Here is a 16,340-nt window from a genome sequence, read left to right on the forward strand (position 1 = left end):
TGCAGCAACCTTCCCCTTCCACGCTCACCAAGCCACGCCACACCCAATAAGCCACGCCCATAGAACCCGTAGTAAACAGGAGGTTCTCAGTGTCTTCACCACAAAGCAATTATGGATTATTATTCATAATTATTATTAAGGATGGTCCGAGAAGAAGCATAACATGACATGACAACAAAATGTATAGTATATTTTAGGTTCATACAACATGCAAATGTTTGTAACCAAATCCAAACAAATCACCACTGCCTCCAAAAAGCTGCTTTGGAAAAAGAAAGCGGGTGGTGGTGGATTTCAAGCATAGAAGTGGAATAAGAGAGCTTAATCCTTTATTCTTTTAGCATTTTCTTTTCCAAATTCTCACCTACCAGTTGTTTTTCTTCAAAGAAATTCAAAGGACTGTGTGCCTTTGGAATCTTTTGTTTGGAAAAGCAGCTTAAAGCTGCTTAGAATGGAGAAGGAGCAAAATGCTTTTGTTCAGAATTGCCCTCCTAAAGTGGTTTTTCCTAATCCTAAAGAAAGGGGAGAGGCTGTCATGGTTCAACTACTACATGCTTTTATATATAAAACGGGGTCCCTCCTCCCCTTGCATTCCCAGACAGCATGGCATAGGTCATGCTTGTTGGGAATTTTACCAGTTGCAATTCAACATATCATACAGCATGCAAGACTGGAGAAGGCTAAACAGCTAGGCTTCCGGGATCGAGTAAGATCCCAAATTAAATGCATTTTTTGCATTCAACAAATACATTATTGTCCAAATGCAAATTGTTGATTATGGTGGGTAGGTTACTGCGATTGAGGCAGGCAAAAAGAGACTTCGACTCCTTCCTCTTCTGCACTTTTGATGATAATGGTTTTATTTGCACTTTAATGGCTGTGCTTAACTGCATTGTTTAGTAGGGTTGTGCAAAGCATTTGAAACAGGTGCTTCACAGAATGCATTAGTGCAAGCAGAACAGTCCTTCTTGGGCTGTTAAACTTTAGAAGTCTTGTGCAATAGGGTCAAACAATCCTCAGTTCTCTGCATAGGCATGCAAAAATAACCTTTTTGTGGGACCTTTAGTATACAGGTAGCCCATGACTTACAACAGTTCATTTAGTGACCATCTGGAGTTGCAACAGCTTCAGAAAAAGTGACTTATGAGTGTTTTCCATACTTATGACCGTTGCAACACCCTGATGGTCATGGGATCAAAATCCAGATGCTTGGCAACTGACTTATATTTATGATTGTTGCAGTGTCCTGGGTCATGTGATCACCTTTTGTGACCTTCTGACAAGCAAAACCAATGGGGAAGCTAGATTCACTTAACAACTAGGTTACTAACTGAACAACTGCAGTGATTCACTTAACAGCTAAGGCAAGACATGTAAAAATTCACTTAACAATGACCTCACTTAGCAACATAAATTTTGGGCTCATTGTTGTTGAGGACTACCTGTAGCAGAACAGCACTTTCCCAATATAATCAATATTTTATTAATGAAAATGCACTATGATGCTTTGACATGGCTCTCCTTTAGGAATTGTTAATGTTTATTCTCATGCCACGCTAGAAGATACTGTACAATTGCCTCTGGAAAGATTTGGACATGGGAACAGCATAGAACATCACATTACAGATGAATCAGAAGACACAATATAGTCCATACTTGATGGTGACTAGCTGTATATGAGCGAAGTCAAGGGGCTTTAATTTTAGCCACTGCTAATTTATTCAGATGAAGATATTTTATTATGCATAAGCAAAAATCCAAGCAAAAAATTTCAAACTATATTCAGTTCCTCAGATCCAGAAAATCAAACACTTATGGCGGTTTCAAAATGTGTAGCTGTGACTTTTCAGTATCTCTTCATGGTTGTTCATATTGTGAAGTCGTGCAGTTATTGTATGATAACTTGCCATTTGTACTGACTTACAATTTCAGTAAACTGATGGACAGCCACTATTTGGATCTACTTGATTTGGTTTGGGCTTGGGGAAGATTATTCCCACTCTGGAAAACTGCTTCAGCCTGAGTGATTAATATCTTATTCTGTTGACGCTATCATTTAGAGCTTGAAAGACACAATTCATGCTGTTAGGGTATGAAGGATGGTGAACATAAATAAATAAATTTTTGTGCATAGTATTGTATACAGAACATTGAATAAAATATATCCATTTTTCCCATCCTAACATTTGAATTAGGACAAATGTTCAAATATTAAAATTTTATAATGAACTCTTATATAAATGATCTTAATTTGACAGTACACACATTTTCTGGGTTTTGCATTTATAGTTTTTTTTAATGTATTTATTTATTTCCCACCTTTATTATTTTTACAAATAAGATGGCGAAACATGTCCAACACACCTATTTCCCCCACAACAACAACCTTATGAAGTGGATTACTGCTGAGAGAGAAGTCACCCAGCTAGTTTTCATGACTAAAGTGGGACTGGTTCCTTAATCTCTAGACCAAACTGGTTTTATATATGTTAAATGTCAATGCATAGAACAAAAAGCAAATACAAGCAATTCCTGAAATGAAATTGAAAGTTTTCTCTCTGAAATATGTAAAATATTCTCTATACATTTTAGCACAGAAGCAAATTTCTAGTCATTTATTATATGTAATGAATAGTGAGGGCTATTACTATTCATTAGTAATATAAACTAAACAAATTACACCATCAGATTTCTTTATCTTTCGGTGGGTTAAGTCCCTCTAGAAATGGTGGAAGTATTCTCATAATACTTGCACCTACAAACCACTTGTCCCACGCTATGGTGCTTCCACATTATCTGTCTTCCAACCTTTAACAAACAGAAGCTCTTTGCAATTCTCTGGCAGCACTGTTTGTGAGTTAGTGCTTGAATGAAGTACCATAAGCCAACTAAATATATAGCTCACCCACAAAAACATATAATCTTACTTTCTTACTTCTCCAATTACAGTATCTCCATTCATTGAAAAACAAATGCTGTACAAAATAAAATATTCTTCAATCCAGTTTTTTTGTGCGCACATATTTGCATACATCTATTGGTAGTTTGTCAAAAACTGTGAGATTTTATTATGAAGAGAAATGAGACGGAGGTAAATTTGAATGATGAAAACAAAGGCAATTCTGTTTACTTGATCCCCGTGGCACCAGGCTATTCTTATATGAAAAAGGTCTCTGTGAGGTAGCCTAATGGTATGTCAGCAATTTAGTATGTAAATACTTACACCAATAGTTTTGCCCATCATTGCATATTGCTATGGGGGCCATATCTAAGGATGGGTGGTGGTGGTGAGGAATTAAGAAGATAAATTTTAAGGCATACTGAGCCTCTCTGGGCTGAAGAATAAAACCTAAATGCAGCTATGGTATAATGACTGATTTGAATTATTAGGAACTGAAAGTCAAGGTGAAGCTGAATTTCTGGACTGCCAGGAAACTACAGTTTAAAGATAAAAACAAATGCAAATTAGAGCAAAATGTCATTGACTTCTTTCCCAAAATAGTCAGCACTGTTGATACAATTGATCTAGAGCTGATCCTGACATGGTTGAAAATATCTGTTTGGATGTATTGCAGCGTCAAATTAAAGATTATTTAGAAAAACATTATGTAAATTTTTCATTTTGGTCTTTTTGAAATCATATTTCATAATAAAACTAATAAAAACTTCATTTCAAAATAAAGGATTGAATATTGTATATCTGAATGGCCATTTCCAGCAGGGATGGCAAGCTTGATCTATTTAACTAGTAGGTAGCTAGTCATACTGATTAAATGACTGCAGCAAATAGACTGGGAATTAAAAATGTATGTAAAGTTATAGAAAGTATTTTGATATTTTACTATAACAATAAATAAATAAATATGCCTCCTACTTACCTTTTTAATAATAGTTTGTAGTGCACATAACATTTACTCCATAATTCCTGAATATATATTTTGGAGATTTTTTGCAATTAGCCATGAGATACAGGAAAAAAAAAGATGTCTATAAACATATACATAAATAAATAACATACATGTGTATGCTTTTAATAGATAATGGACAGAGAACTGAGTTATAGTGGTGTCATCAGAATAATTACATCATACATCCTTTACTGTTTTCAGGTTTTCTGTGAATGTATGACGGACGTGATGTAAAATAAATTTGTAAAAACGTAAACAAATCTTATCAAATGTAAAAAGAGAGCACATACAGTACCTTAGTATACAAATGATTAAAACTTAAATGCCAATTTATAATTATTTTCCTGATAGCTTTGGTGAATGGAATATTATGGAACATTAAGGCAAAAAGCAGAATTTATGGACTGAGAAAGTGAATATGTCATTACGGCTGCATATCACCAGCATGCATGAGATGAAATCCTCAGAGTCTTATAAACTTAGACATGAGACAATAGACTTTGGTTGTGATTCTGATCTCTGTGTATTTGAGACTAACAATGGTCCAAGTATATCTAACAGGTCAAGCTTTGAAATGAAGAAGCAATAAGCCAGTGAAATGGTACTATCACCGAAACATGATTGATCAATTGAATTCTATCAGAGACAGTGGACAGTGAGATTAACTCAGGCCTGATAGGTTCAATGAGTTAAAGCATGATGTTCATTTCAGCTTCATTTCACCAGTCTTTGCTTGTGAAATTGGTCAATCAATAGAGGTTGAAGATCATATATATATATATTGGTGACCATCTTATAGAGAGTATAATCTAGTGTTGTCAGCTCTGGACTCTGCCTGTCTTCAGTGCGTAATGGAGACAGAGATGAGACTCTATCAGTGCCATCAAAATGGCCTGATATCGTCTCCAAATGAAAAGTATTTTTGGATCTCTGATGATTTATCTTTTCTTTTTTTCCTCCACTGCCCCCCCCCCCCCCTCGTCTCCTAGTGCCTTTGATCTGCAGCAAAACCTCCTAACTTCTTGGAGAAATATAGTGATATCTCTTGAAAATATTTGTGGAGTGATGAACTACAATACATAAAGGTTTTTCTCCCTCCTCCTTTAGTGATATTATCCTTTAGAATAATACCATTTGGGAGACTACAATACAGAGAACTTTTCTACATTTGATGATTTTGAAATCACATGTTTGGTATTTACATAGACAAAATGAATATATTACTTGTCAGATAAAGACAGATTTTTCAGGGTGGTAATATTACAAACCTTGCCAAGTAATAATTTAATGAAATATCTCCTCACCCTCATACGGTAGCCTTAATTACAGGCAGAGTGATAGAAGAAAAAAAATATATATAGCAGTTTCTGCATCCTGATAATATTTTACTTGCATGCATAGTTCAGTATTTTAAAATGTATAATTTAATGCTTTCCTAACTAGCTTGCCTTAATAAGATGGAAAAATTTTGCTAAGTCAGTAAATCAGATACAGCAACAAATGTGGAGAATGAGAAAGGATATGATGAGTTGGAAGCATGAAAAATTGCAATTTTTATGAATTGAGGCCATTCAAATAGTATTCTATTCTATTGGTTCTTAATTTCTAACTACATACTGAATTTTATTGCAAGTGTTTTATAGCTCATATAAAATCCTTATGTATTTTTTAATTCTAACAATTTGCATTAGTTCATATTACATAATAATTTGGACTAGGTGGCACTTATAAGGTTTTTTTGATGTCTTATAATTGTTTTTCTTTTTACAGGATCACTCTCATTTGTAGAATGCTTATTGTATAACATATAAAATGCTCATCAAGAGCCAACAAATTCAAATAGCTATGGAATGTTGCACCAAATGTTGCACCAAACCAAGTCAGGGCTTCATTGTTGCTCATGGTTATTTTTTATGGCTTTGCTCATGTCCTTAGGGAATTGAATGGAACAATGGGTGCAATTATTGTTTGAGTGATCTTTAGAGCACATAGGTTCTTAGATATTGTTATAATTTTTGCAGATTGCTGGATGCACAGAGAGCATCAATATTGGACTATTTTCCTCCTCCTCCCACTTGAAGAATTCAAACCAATATAGAATTTACAAGTCTACATCTTAACTATTTATTCAATCAGACTAATTTGCCTTATATTAATACTGAATACTTTTTGTTCAGGTAACATTCTGGGCCTGACACTTTTTCAACATGAGTTTAAAGTTCATAAAGACATTTGATTGTAATGCATATTAATAACAGCACTTTCTGTAACTTGTAAACAACTAGTAGGCATGCTCCAAGAAAACAGTGGGAAATGTTTGATTTCAGTAAAGCTGTAATTGATTTTTTCTTTCCATTCATCAGAATTATGTAAATGCACAACTTTAGCATCCAATTGCAAAATAATATTGATTTAACCTAAAAGTCTAATACAAGCATTTTTATGCTCTGCTGAAAGGTACTCTTGGCCTTTTCCAGCCTGCAGTACCTTCCAGATTTTTAATTTTATAAGCCTATGCTTGACTGAACCCAGTACTTGTCCTGTGAGGCATTACATAATTTGGGAAAGTTTGGAATTGTAATCATGAGATACATGTTTGCATGTGTGCATGGTGTGGCATATACACATGTGTATGTATGTATGTACATGTGTGTGTACACACACACACATATATATGTTTTCTGAGGTTCTCGCGGGTATTTGTATGTGGATCTTTGGTTATTTGGGTTTTCTTCCGCATAAGATTGGAATTATCTAGCCTAGATACTTCCAATCTTACGCGGGAGAAAACCCGAATAACCAAAGGTATATATATATATATATATATATATATATATATATATATATATATATATATGTTTTCTGAGGTTCTCGGGATTTATATGTGATCTTGTATGGCATCTCGCGTAAGATTGGAATTATCAGCCTAGATACTTCCAATCTTACGCGAGAAACCCAATAACAAAGATCATATATATATATATATATATATATATATATATATATATATATATATATAAGTTTTGTGGGAACTTACATGTATGGCATTCAGTCTACAGAAGCCTGATGATGGCAGATGAGATTCTCAAACGTTGCTACAACTTTAAAAGCACAACTACAATGACGTGGAAAATACCCGAACAAAGCTGAATGCCATATATATATATATATATATATATATATATATATGTATGTATGTATGTATGTATGTATATGTATATGTATATGTATATGTATATGTATATGTATATGTATATGTATATGTATATGTATGTATGTAGGTCTAGGTGTGTTTGGGTCTTTTCCTGTGTAAGATTAAGAGTATCACGGGAAAAGACCTGAATACACCTAGACCTACATACCTGTACCTGTGCAAATTATATATAAACATAATATATATATATATATATATATATATATATATATAGAGAGAGAGAGAGAGAGAGAGAGAGAGAGAGAACATTGACATAGATGCACAATTTCTATGTGTAGACATAGAACATAGACATTTTCTATGTGTTTACTGAAACTGCAAGATGGATTGTAGTTTGGACTTATTAATGGCAACTAAATGCTTTTCATTGTTATATGAAAATGTATTGAATGTGCAAGTATATGAAAAAGATTTTTATGAAGGGACAGGAGCTAGAGGGACAGCTGATAGATTTCACCAGTAGGTAATTCTTGTTTAGCAACTGCCTCATTTAGTGACCATTCTCAATTGAAACTTTATGATCAATTCTCACATTTATAATTTTCATATGCCCACCCTGGCCATGCCCATCCCAGCCGTCCAAGGTCAAACACAACTCTGATGTGGGCCACAATGAAGTCAAGTTTGACACCCCTGAGCTGTACATAGTCAGTTCCTCCTATTTCTCTTGATATGCTTAGTCCCTCAGACCTCGCACCATGCTGGAATACTAATAATATACTGTCTACTATATAAAGCATATGAGTGGAATGAGTGGAAAACTCATCAGCATTGTTTATTTTCATCACTTGATTGACACTTGAACCAAACATTACTTTTTCATAGAAATTAGAAAATCCTTGCTCTAATGCAAATATTTTAAAAATATGAATTTAATTTGTTTATTCCACCTTAGATGTAGGCAAATCTCTCTCTCATCTCTATTTTTTTCAGATCCACTCATTTTTTTTCAGATCAGTGGCCAGATACAATTTTTTGGAGCTAAAGATCTACCAGTTTGCCTCCCACACTTTAGAGATACCACTTCTTAAACTGAAGCAGCAATTCTTCATTACTTTTGGAATGCAGATAGGTACATAGCAGAAAAGAAATATTTGCCATTCCCCTTATTTGTGTTAGGGTCTCAAGGGAAATTGAAGTTACTGTTCAATGAGAGCTTTGTGTTGAATTTAAAGAGGCCTGTATTCTTTTAGAAGACTATATATAAACAACTTGATATTTCAGTATAATTTACAAGAAGAGATATTTTGTGATGTTTTTAATGACTTTTGACTAGCATTATGCTTAATTAAATATTTTCTGTATCAATTACTCAGCAGCTGTATGATCTCTTACACAATTTCGTCATAAGTCTCCAGGGATTAGTTTTATGACTATAAACACATAAATGTAAAACTTACCAACGCACACAGACACACAGATACTCATAAGGCAAAGATGTTGTGGTAACCTTTATTTATACGATATGTTACATTTTTAACTTCAAGTGAAAAATATGCTTTAATTGCTGTAGTAATAGTTATCTGTCTCTGCATTTTTCCCCCTTTTGGAAAGGTATTCAGGAATCTCCTATACCAAATGGCCATTCGCTTCCAGGTCGAGACTTCCTTCGGAAACAAATGCGGGGAGATATTTTCACTCAGCAACAATTAGAAGTATTGGATCGAGTTTTTGAAAGACAGCATTATTCTGACATCTTTACGACAACTGAGCCCATCAAACCAGAGCAGGTAATATTTAAAGCTGAAGAAACTTTTTTCCTTACCAGTTTCATATTTGTCACTTATATTACTGTCACTCACATAAGTTTGAATTGAATACTTTTAATACTTGGAGAATCATATTTGAAAACAAGTATTATCAGCTTCAGTATTATCATGTTCAGTTTTTACTATTCATGAATAATTGGACCCAAGAATTCCCATGAGCTCACAAAAAACTAAAGCGCCAACAAAATGCATGGTAAAAATAAATGAACATAAAATAAAGGACTCCTACTGCAGAATATGAAGGGAGAACATGAGTTAGCAGGACTTTAAAAAAAAACCTCTGTGCAATCTAATCTTGATTTGTGTTTCACATATGTATTAAATTAATCAGGGCAACATACCTCTAAAGTCAGAGATGTTCAACTATGTTTGGGATAAGGGACTTGTTGGGATTTTGTTTGATCCTGCATAGTTTGAAATTGAGACAATAAATTAAATTTAAGATTTAAGAATTAATTATTTTTTTTTTTTTTTTTTTTTTTTTTTTTTTTTTTATTTTGGTTGTTTTTTGTGTTTTGGTGGGGGGGGGGGGGGGGGGGGGAGGGGGAACACCTATTTTTTTTTTTTTTTTTTTTTATTTTTTAGTTTTTAATTAAATTAAAAATTAATTAAAAATTGACAAAAAAATTTTTTTTCTTCTTTTATTTTGTTAATTTGTTCTACCGCTCCCTCTTCTACAAATTTAGTGAAATTTGAGCGTAAATTGGGCTCTTGCAAACATAGAATAGGCAAACAAAAACTAAATTTTCAATATTTTCCTCCTTTGGATCAATTATCTGTTCATTGTCATCTTTTGCATACCTCTTTGAGGATGGAATCTCTTTCTGAGGTTTTAAGATGTTTTGGAAGAAATTTTCTTGTTTTTCTGCATCTATTTCCATCCTCATTGATTTTACAGATGCTGGATATTGCTTGTTCTCTCTTCTAACAATTGTCTGAAATTCTTTGTTTTAAGTAATAATCATATTTATTTATTCAATGATATGCAAACTTAAAGGAGCAGTAACACAATGAAGCAAATTAATATGGAATGTACTAAAAGACAAATTGCATAATGATATTACATTCACATCTCTGTTACCATATTAACATGTTAACTAGCCAAGCAATGATAAATTTTAAAAAAAAAGTAAAAGTATGATATAGAGTAAATATCCTGTAGAAATGTATTAATTAAAAATAACTATCTAAAAATGATGCTAGTGATAAAAGTGAAAATTTCTTAAACCAATTACTTCTTTAGCCATTTTTGTCTTATTTTCATTATGGCAATACAAAATTTGGCTACTAGATAAACATTGAATAGATGTTTTTTATTTAGTTTTTATTGTTTTAAAATGTTTTTATTGTTTTACCTGTATATTTTTTTTAAATGGCATCTGCCCAGAGTTATTTATTGAGATGGGCAGCTATAAAATTTGAATAAATAAACAAATAATAGTACATTTTAAATCCTGGAAAAAAATAATTCAGATAAAATATGCTAGATCTGATATTATTAAAGAAATATCGAAGAAATGGTGGAATAGAATCATTAAATAAAGAATGCTAAAAGAGGGACAAAATAAAATGTGGATGATGAAAATTAAAATAACACTGAAGAAACATTGGTGGATAAGAGTACAATTATCTTGTGTTGAATTACCCTGTGGTGAGTTGTCCTGCATTGAGATGGGCTGGGGCGAGTCAGTGGGTGCAAGTTGGGTGGGGCAATCTGGCCAAGGCAAGCCAGCTACAGAGAGTTATCCTAGACTGATCCAGGGTCTTCATCTGTTTCTTGGTGTTTGGGAGTTTTTAATATTTATTTTTAACAGCTGCTCTGATTTCATTCCACCATTTTCTTGGTTCCTTATCAATTTCCTGAGTTTAAGTCTTCAAAGCAATTCCAAATGTTCCCCTTGTAAATAGGGGTCATATGCTGAAGACCCTATAATGAAAACTGGATGCTTTATTCTTCCACTTCAGTTTGGCTCAGAGCTTGCTCATGAGTAGTTTTATAATTAGCCACATCTTTGCAGTAATTGAGCTCTTCCATCTCCTTGCACCAATAATATAGTCAATTTATATTTGTTGAACTCTGTCTTGTGATGTCCGTGTATGTAGGTATACGTAGACCTTGACTTACGACCACAATTGAGCCCAGATTTTATGTTGCTCAGTGGGAAATTTGTTAAGTGAGTTTTGCCCCATTTTATGACTTTTTTTTGCTACATGTGTTAAGTGAATCACTGCAGTTGTTAAGTTAGTCACAGTGAATGTTGTTAAGGGAATCTGGCTTCGCTGTTGACTTTGCTTGTCAGAAGGTTATCACGTGACCCTGGAACATTGCAACTGTCATAAATATGAATCAATTGTCAAGCATCCGAATGTAAGCCACATGGGGATGCTGTAATGGTCATAAGTGTCAAAAATCATCATAATTCACTCTTTTCAGTGCTACTGTAATTTTGAATGGTCACTAAATGAACTATTGTAAATTGAGGACTTACCTGTATGATTGCTTGATTGTTTGAAGAATGTGTTAAAATCATTGCAATGGCAGAAAATAAGATATTCTCCTGCCTCATTTAAGTTTTTTAAGCTATAGAGTCCAACTACATTTTCTTTTCTTACTATTTCCAGCTTGGACATTTCAATTACCATCACAAGCAGCACATCTTGCTGCACTCCCTGTTGATTTTAGTTTGAACTTGATGATAATACATGTCAACTTACTTTTTGTCAGCATCACTGGTTAAAGCATAAAGTTGAATAGCTGTCACAATGAAGAATTGTCTAATTGATACCATTCAGTCATTGGTTACTTTGCATCCAATTATTCTAATTTTTTTTACATCCTGAGTAGTCACATGTCCCACTCCAGTGTACTGATGCTTAGGAAGTCAATGTATCTTCATTTCATTTCATCTTTCACTGCATTGAGTTTCCTTGTGACCATGCTTCTTATTTTCCATGCTTCCGTGTAATTCTGTCTTTGCGTCTTGGAGTTTTCTTTTCCTGCTTGGCATCATCAGCGATTAGACATCTTGAAGGCTCATAAACATCACTAGTACTCCAATAAAGCCTCAGCAATTCCTTAGTAGTAGGCTGAATGCCATTCAGCCCTAGGGAATCACTATCCATCGCTATACCATCAACTTCTTTATATTATCTAACCATGTGGGGTTTTTTTTGATAAAACTGGGGGATAGTTTGCTACAGCCTCTTCCTATACAGTATGAAATTATGCCTTTGCTATTATCATTAAAATGGTCGTCCAACTTCAACTTCTTCCTACATCATTAGTGTCCAATACACCGTAAGAGCCTACTTTAGCTGGGCATCTGGATGACTTTCATGCTATTGGTTGACCTTCTGGGTGTATATACTTTTGGTGTAAACTCCAATCATTCTTCACTCATCCATCTCAGGAACATCCCCCTCCATGATGAGATAGCATAGCAGGACTTGAGGCATTATTTATTCAATAAACATCAATAATGAGAAGTTCAGAACAGCCTTTCCAAAACCCAATTTGGGTACCTGGCAGGCCATTACTTAAATGAGAATGCATAATAGATGGGAACCAGCTATCTGTAAACTCTTCTTTTGAAGTTAGTTTTTGAGCCAACCTCATTCTCTGCCAGAGTCACTTTTCAGATTCTAGCAACAGCATTAGTCCTGCAACAGCTTTTGTGTGTGGCAATTTTTGTGTTGCTGCTTGTAAGAACCTTTATGAAATTCTTTTTTATACCCATGAAGACTGAAATTGGAACAAGAGTCTCGCACTGCTAAATAGTGTTCCCAACATTTTTTAAAGTAAAAATCAAGCTGTCAGGGTTGCAATAGATGTCCTAGTGAAAGCAGGACCCTCAAGCAAAGTTTCAAGAAAAATCCAGTTGTTTATTAGGAGCAACATGTCTGCACAGTCCAAATGAAGCCAACTCTGACCCCACTCAGTTTGTGTCTTGCCTCTGACCCTGTTTCCCCCTCCCCTCAAGGTGTATCATCAGTCACATTCCTCAATGAAGCAATTTTGCGGGTCGTAAAACTCACTCTCTCCGGCCGTTACTGCTTTCTGTGGAGATGGCCTTGGCTTTGGCCGCTAGGATGTGCGTTGCTTTGACTGAATTGCAAATTCTTTGATGTAGCTGCAAGGCTTGATTCCCTATCCCGCTGCCTATGGCAACTCGGGAGCAGGTTATGGAAGCTTGGCGAGTTGACACAAACCTTGTTCTAAAAAGTCTCTAACAACTTTGTAGTCTTTCTACTTTTGTGATAGGTCACACAGCCTGATGTTTAAATTAGATAGGTCACACAGCCTGATGTTTAAATTAGATTTCCCAAAGAATGTATAATAATATTAAAAGTATAGTCACAGGATATATGCTATTCCAAGTAAAGTTGACTTTTGCAATTGATGGATGGTGATTTTGTCAATGCTGATCATGTTCAAATGGTGCTCCAATTGTTTTGGGATTGCACCCAAGGCACCTATTACTATTGATATTAACTGTGCTTTCTTTTGCTGCAGTCCTTCTACTTTTATTTTCAGGTCTTTATATTTTGTGATTTTCTCTAATCCCTTCTCTTCTCTTCTGCTGCCTCCAAGTGTTACAGTCCAGATATTTTTGCCTTTCTTATCAACAATTGTCAGAGTGTTGTGTGGCAGATGCTTATTTGTTTAAATTCTAAGGTCTGAGAGCCATGCTAGGTCTTTATTTTCTATTACTTTGTCTATTTTGTGTTTTTACTTGTAGGCAAAGCAGTTTCTTCAGCTTCTTTATAGAGACAGCATTTGCTCTCTCTTGCTGTTTTCCCAATTCTGGCTTTATATGCATTTATTCTTAAGGCTTGGTCTTGGGCAGACAGAATTAACTCCTCTATCTCTTTATTCAGCTTTCCTGCTCTTTACCATTGCCAGGTATTTTTGTTATCTGCTTTGCTTGCTAATTTTTGTTTTTTTAATGTACTGGCCATGTAATACTTTGCCTTACCATGTCTCTTTTCTCTTCTTCATCTTTTCTTTATTATTTTTTATAAAGAGCTTAAGGAATCAAACATACCTAATACTCCTCCCTCCTCCGATTTTCCCCACAACAACAACCCTTTGAGGTGGGTTAGGCTGAGAGAGAATGAATGGCCCAAAGCTACCCAGCTTGGTTTCCTGGTTAAACTGGGTCTTGAAGTCATAGTTTCCTAGAGTTTCTATGAAATACATATGCACACACCTTTGTTTTTGTTTTAGTTGTTATGGCTGGTTGCATTGTCATCCTGATGTTTAGATGGAATTGCCATTTTTAGCCATCTATTGAATCCTTTCCAAAGACCTGGGATAGACCCATGTTGTTTTTTGATGATGTCAAGGGTATCATCGCAGGATGTAAGCTGTTCTGAGTGAAACTACCTTTTGCAATTGACTGATTATTATTATGCCTTCAAGTCAGTGTTGATGCCTTGCAACTGTCTGGAAAACTAGTTTTCTTGGCAAGTTTTTTTGGAAGTGATTTCGCCATTGCATGCTTCCTACGGCTGAGAGAGACAGACTGGCTTGAGGTTATTCTTCATGTCCAAGGCAGAACTAGATCTCAGTTTCTTGATGCCTTAACTGCTATACCAACACGGCTCTCATTTGTATTTAAGAGCCCCATCATCAATTCAAGGGGATATTTTCATTTCATTTAATTAAGTGTTACTGATGAGCATCACTATCCATAGAATGAGAGACTTCCAAAATTTTATATTAAGATATTTCTATTGAGATCAATGTGCAGATATTGTTCAAAATTATAGTATTCTGATATCTAAAGGATTAAATGAATGCCCAGGAAAAGAATTGTTAACTGTAGTTTGTCTTATTTAAACACTTCCTTTGAGATTCTTTTAAAATTTACACATTTCTCCAAATGTAAACAGTTTGGTTTATATTTTGCCTATATTAATTAATAGACTGCTTTTTAAAATTTAGATACAGAAATCAGTAATTAAAATGTTTATTCCTGTTTTGATTACAAAATGAAAAATTAGATAAATAAACATTCTAATACAAGTTACTTTATTTTCTTTTATTGTAACTGCTCAAAAACCTCTTACAGATATTGGGCATTTATCTTTTAGCAGGGGTTGTCTGAGGTCATATGGAAACTGCTCCAAAGGAATAACCATACTTCTATATTCTGACAGAGTTTAGCATACATGCTGAAGACAAAACATTTAAGTGTACAATCTTTTAAGTCCTAATCCTAATTAAGATTTCGTTTGCTTAATAAGTTTCCATATTTTTCATAGAACTACACAAAATATTTAAATATTGTCACAAAGATATTAATCTAAAGAGATGCGTATGAAGGAGTAAAATGCTTTTATATGCAAGTATATATAAGTATATATAAGTAGAATTTATTTTGCTTTTGATACTGACAAAATATGAACAAAATTCTAATAGATGTTTCTACTTTAAGATATTTTATTTTAATAGTAAGTACTCAGGTTTATATTTTGGTTAATCTTCCAGTTTGTTATTGTATGCTATCATATGGGCACAGTTATGTGGGAATAAATTCTCTAATGGTCTCATTAGAGTTAAATAAATACGGATACAGCATACTTGAAGAAATATCAGAATGGTTTGCTACACATTCCCATTATGTAATCCAGAATTGGTTTTCATAAAACAAAACAGATTAATATTTCATAACAAAAGAATATTACACAGATGCGAGAGACATGACAGCATAATGGTTCCTCAGAAATTCTGAATGTTGATATTAAAATTCTCATTCAGGAATTTTAGATTAAAATCTAAAATTTTGTGCATTCAGAATTAAAATGTTGACATATAAAAGTTGATTCAGGTCTAATCAACTCTATATTTATTTAGGATGATTCCCCCATGTTATTTGTTTTTATTTGTGAGAGATGAATCTGCAGATAACTTACGAGTCCAAACCAGCAACATAGGAAGGACAAATTACTATGCATTAGGACTCAGGAATTGATTGCCACCAGAAAAGTGGGCCTGTCCCTACTTGACAGAAGAAACTGATTAAAGGATTTATTTTGGGAAACAGCTTTAAGCATCAAAGTGACTTAGGCAAGCAGCCCACTCTATGAAAATGCTAATACAGAAAACATCCCTTTTACTTTCAGGTGATAGATTACTAACAATTGGAAAAAAAAAAAAGGCAACCGGATGCTTTTAAAAAAATGGTTTTGGAACACTTTATTCATTATTACATTTGTATAACCTTCAAGGAAAAACAAAATTGGGGTTTGCCTGGACTTATATTAGTAGGGTGCAGAAAGGAGGAGTTGGAAGGAAAAACAACGTCCACATCCACAGTGGGAAAGGTGAGAAGCAGGCAGCCAAGGAAAGCTTTTCATATTTACTCTCAGTAGACTATTAAACAGCACCAGGCTATTAATTTGGATTTTGAGTCTTCACTAAAGCCCATAAAAGTGCACAGTTGT

General features: G+C 34.2%; 1 protein-coding gene across 1 annotated transcript in view; it reads left to right on the forward strand.

The window, feature by feature from the left end:
• The window catches only part of PAX5 (paired box 5), a 234,036-nt gene that overhangs the window by 73,948 nt on the left and 143,748 nt on the right, over positions 1-16,340 (forward strand). Inside the window, exon 6 of the mRNA XM_087926350.1 lies at positions 8,677-8,852. Within this exon, the coding sequence (XP_087782476.1) occupies positions 8,677-8,852 (176 nt within the window). The remainder of the gene's footprint in view (positions 1-8,676; positions 8,853-16,340) is intronic.

The sequence above is a fragment of the Pseudonaja textilis genome, chromosome 2 (genome assembly GCF_049901715.1).
Source record: "Pseudonaja textilis isolate UNSWEBS1 chromosome 2, rPseTex1.2, whole genome shotgun sequence".
Classification (NCBI taxonomy): domain Eukaryota; kingdom Metazoa; phylum Chordata; class Lepidosauria; order Squamata; family Elapidae; genus Pseudonaja; species Pseudonaja textilis.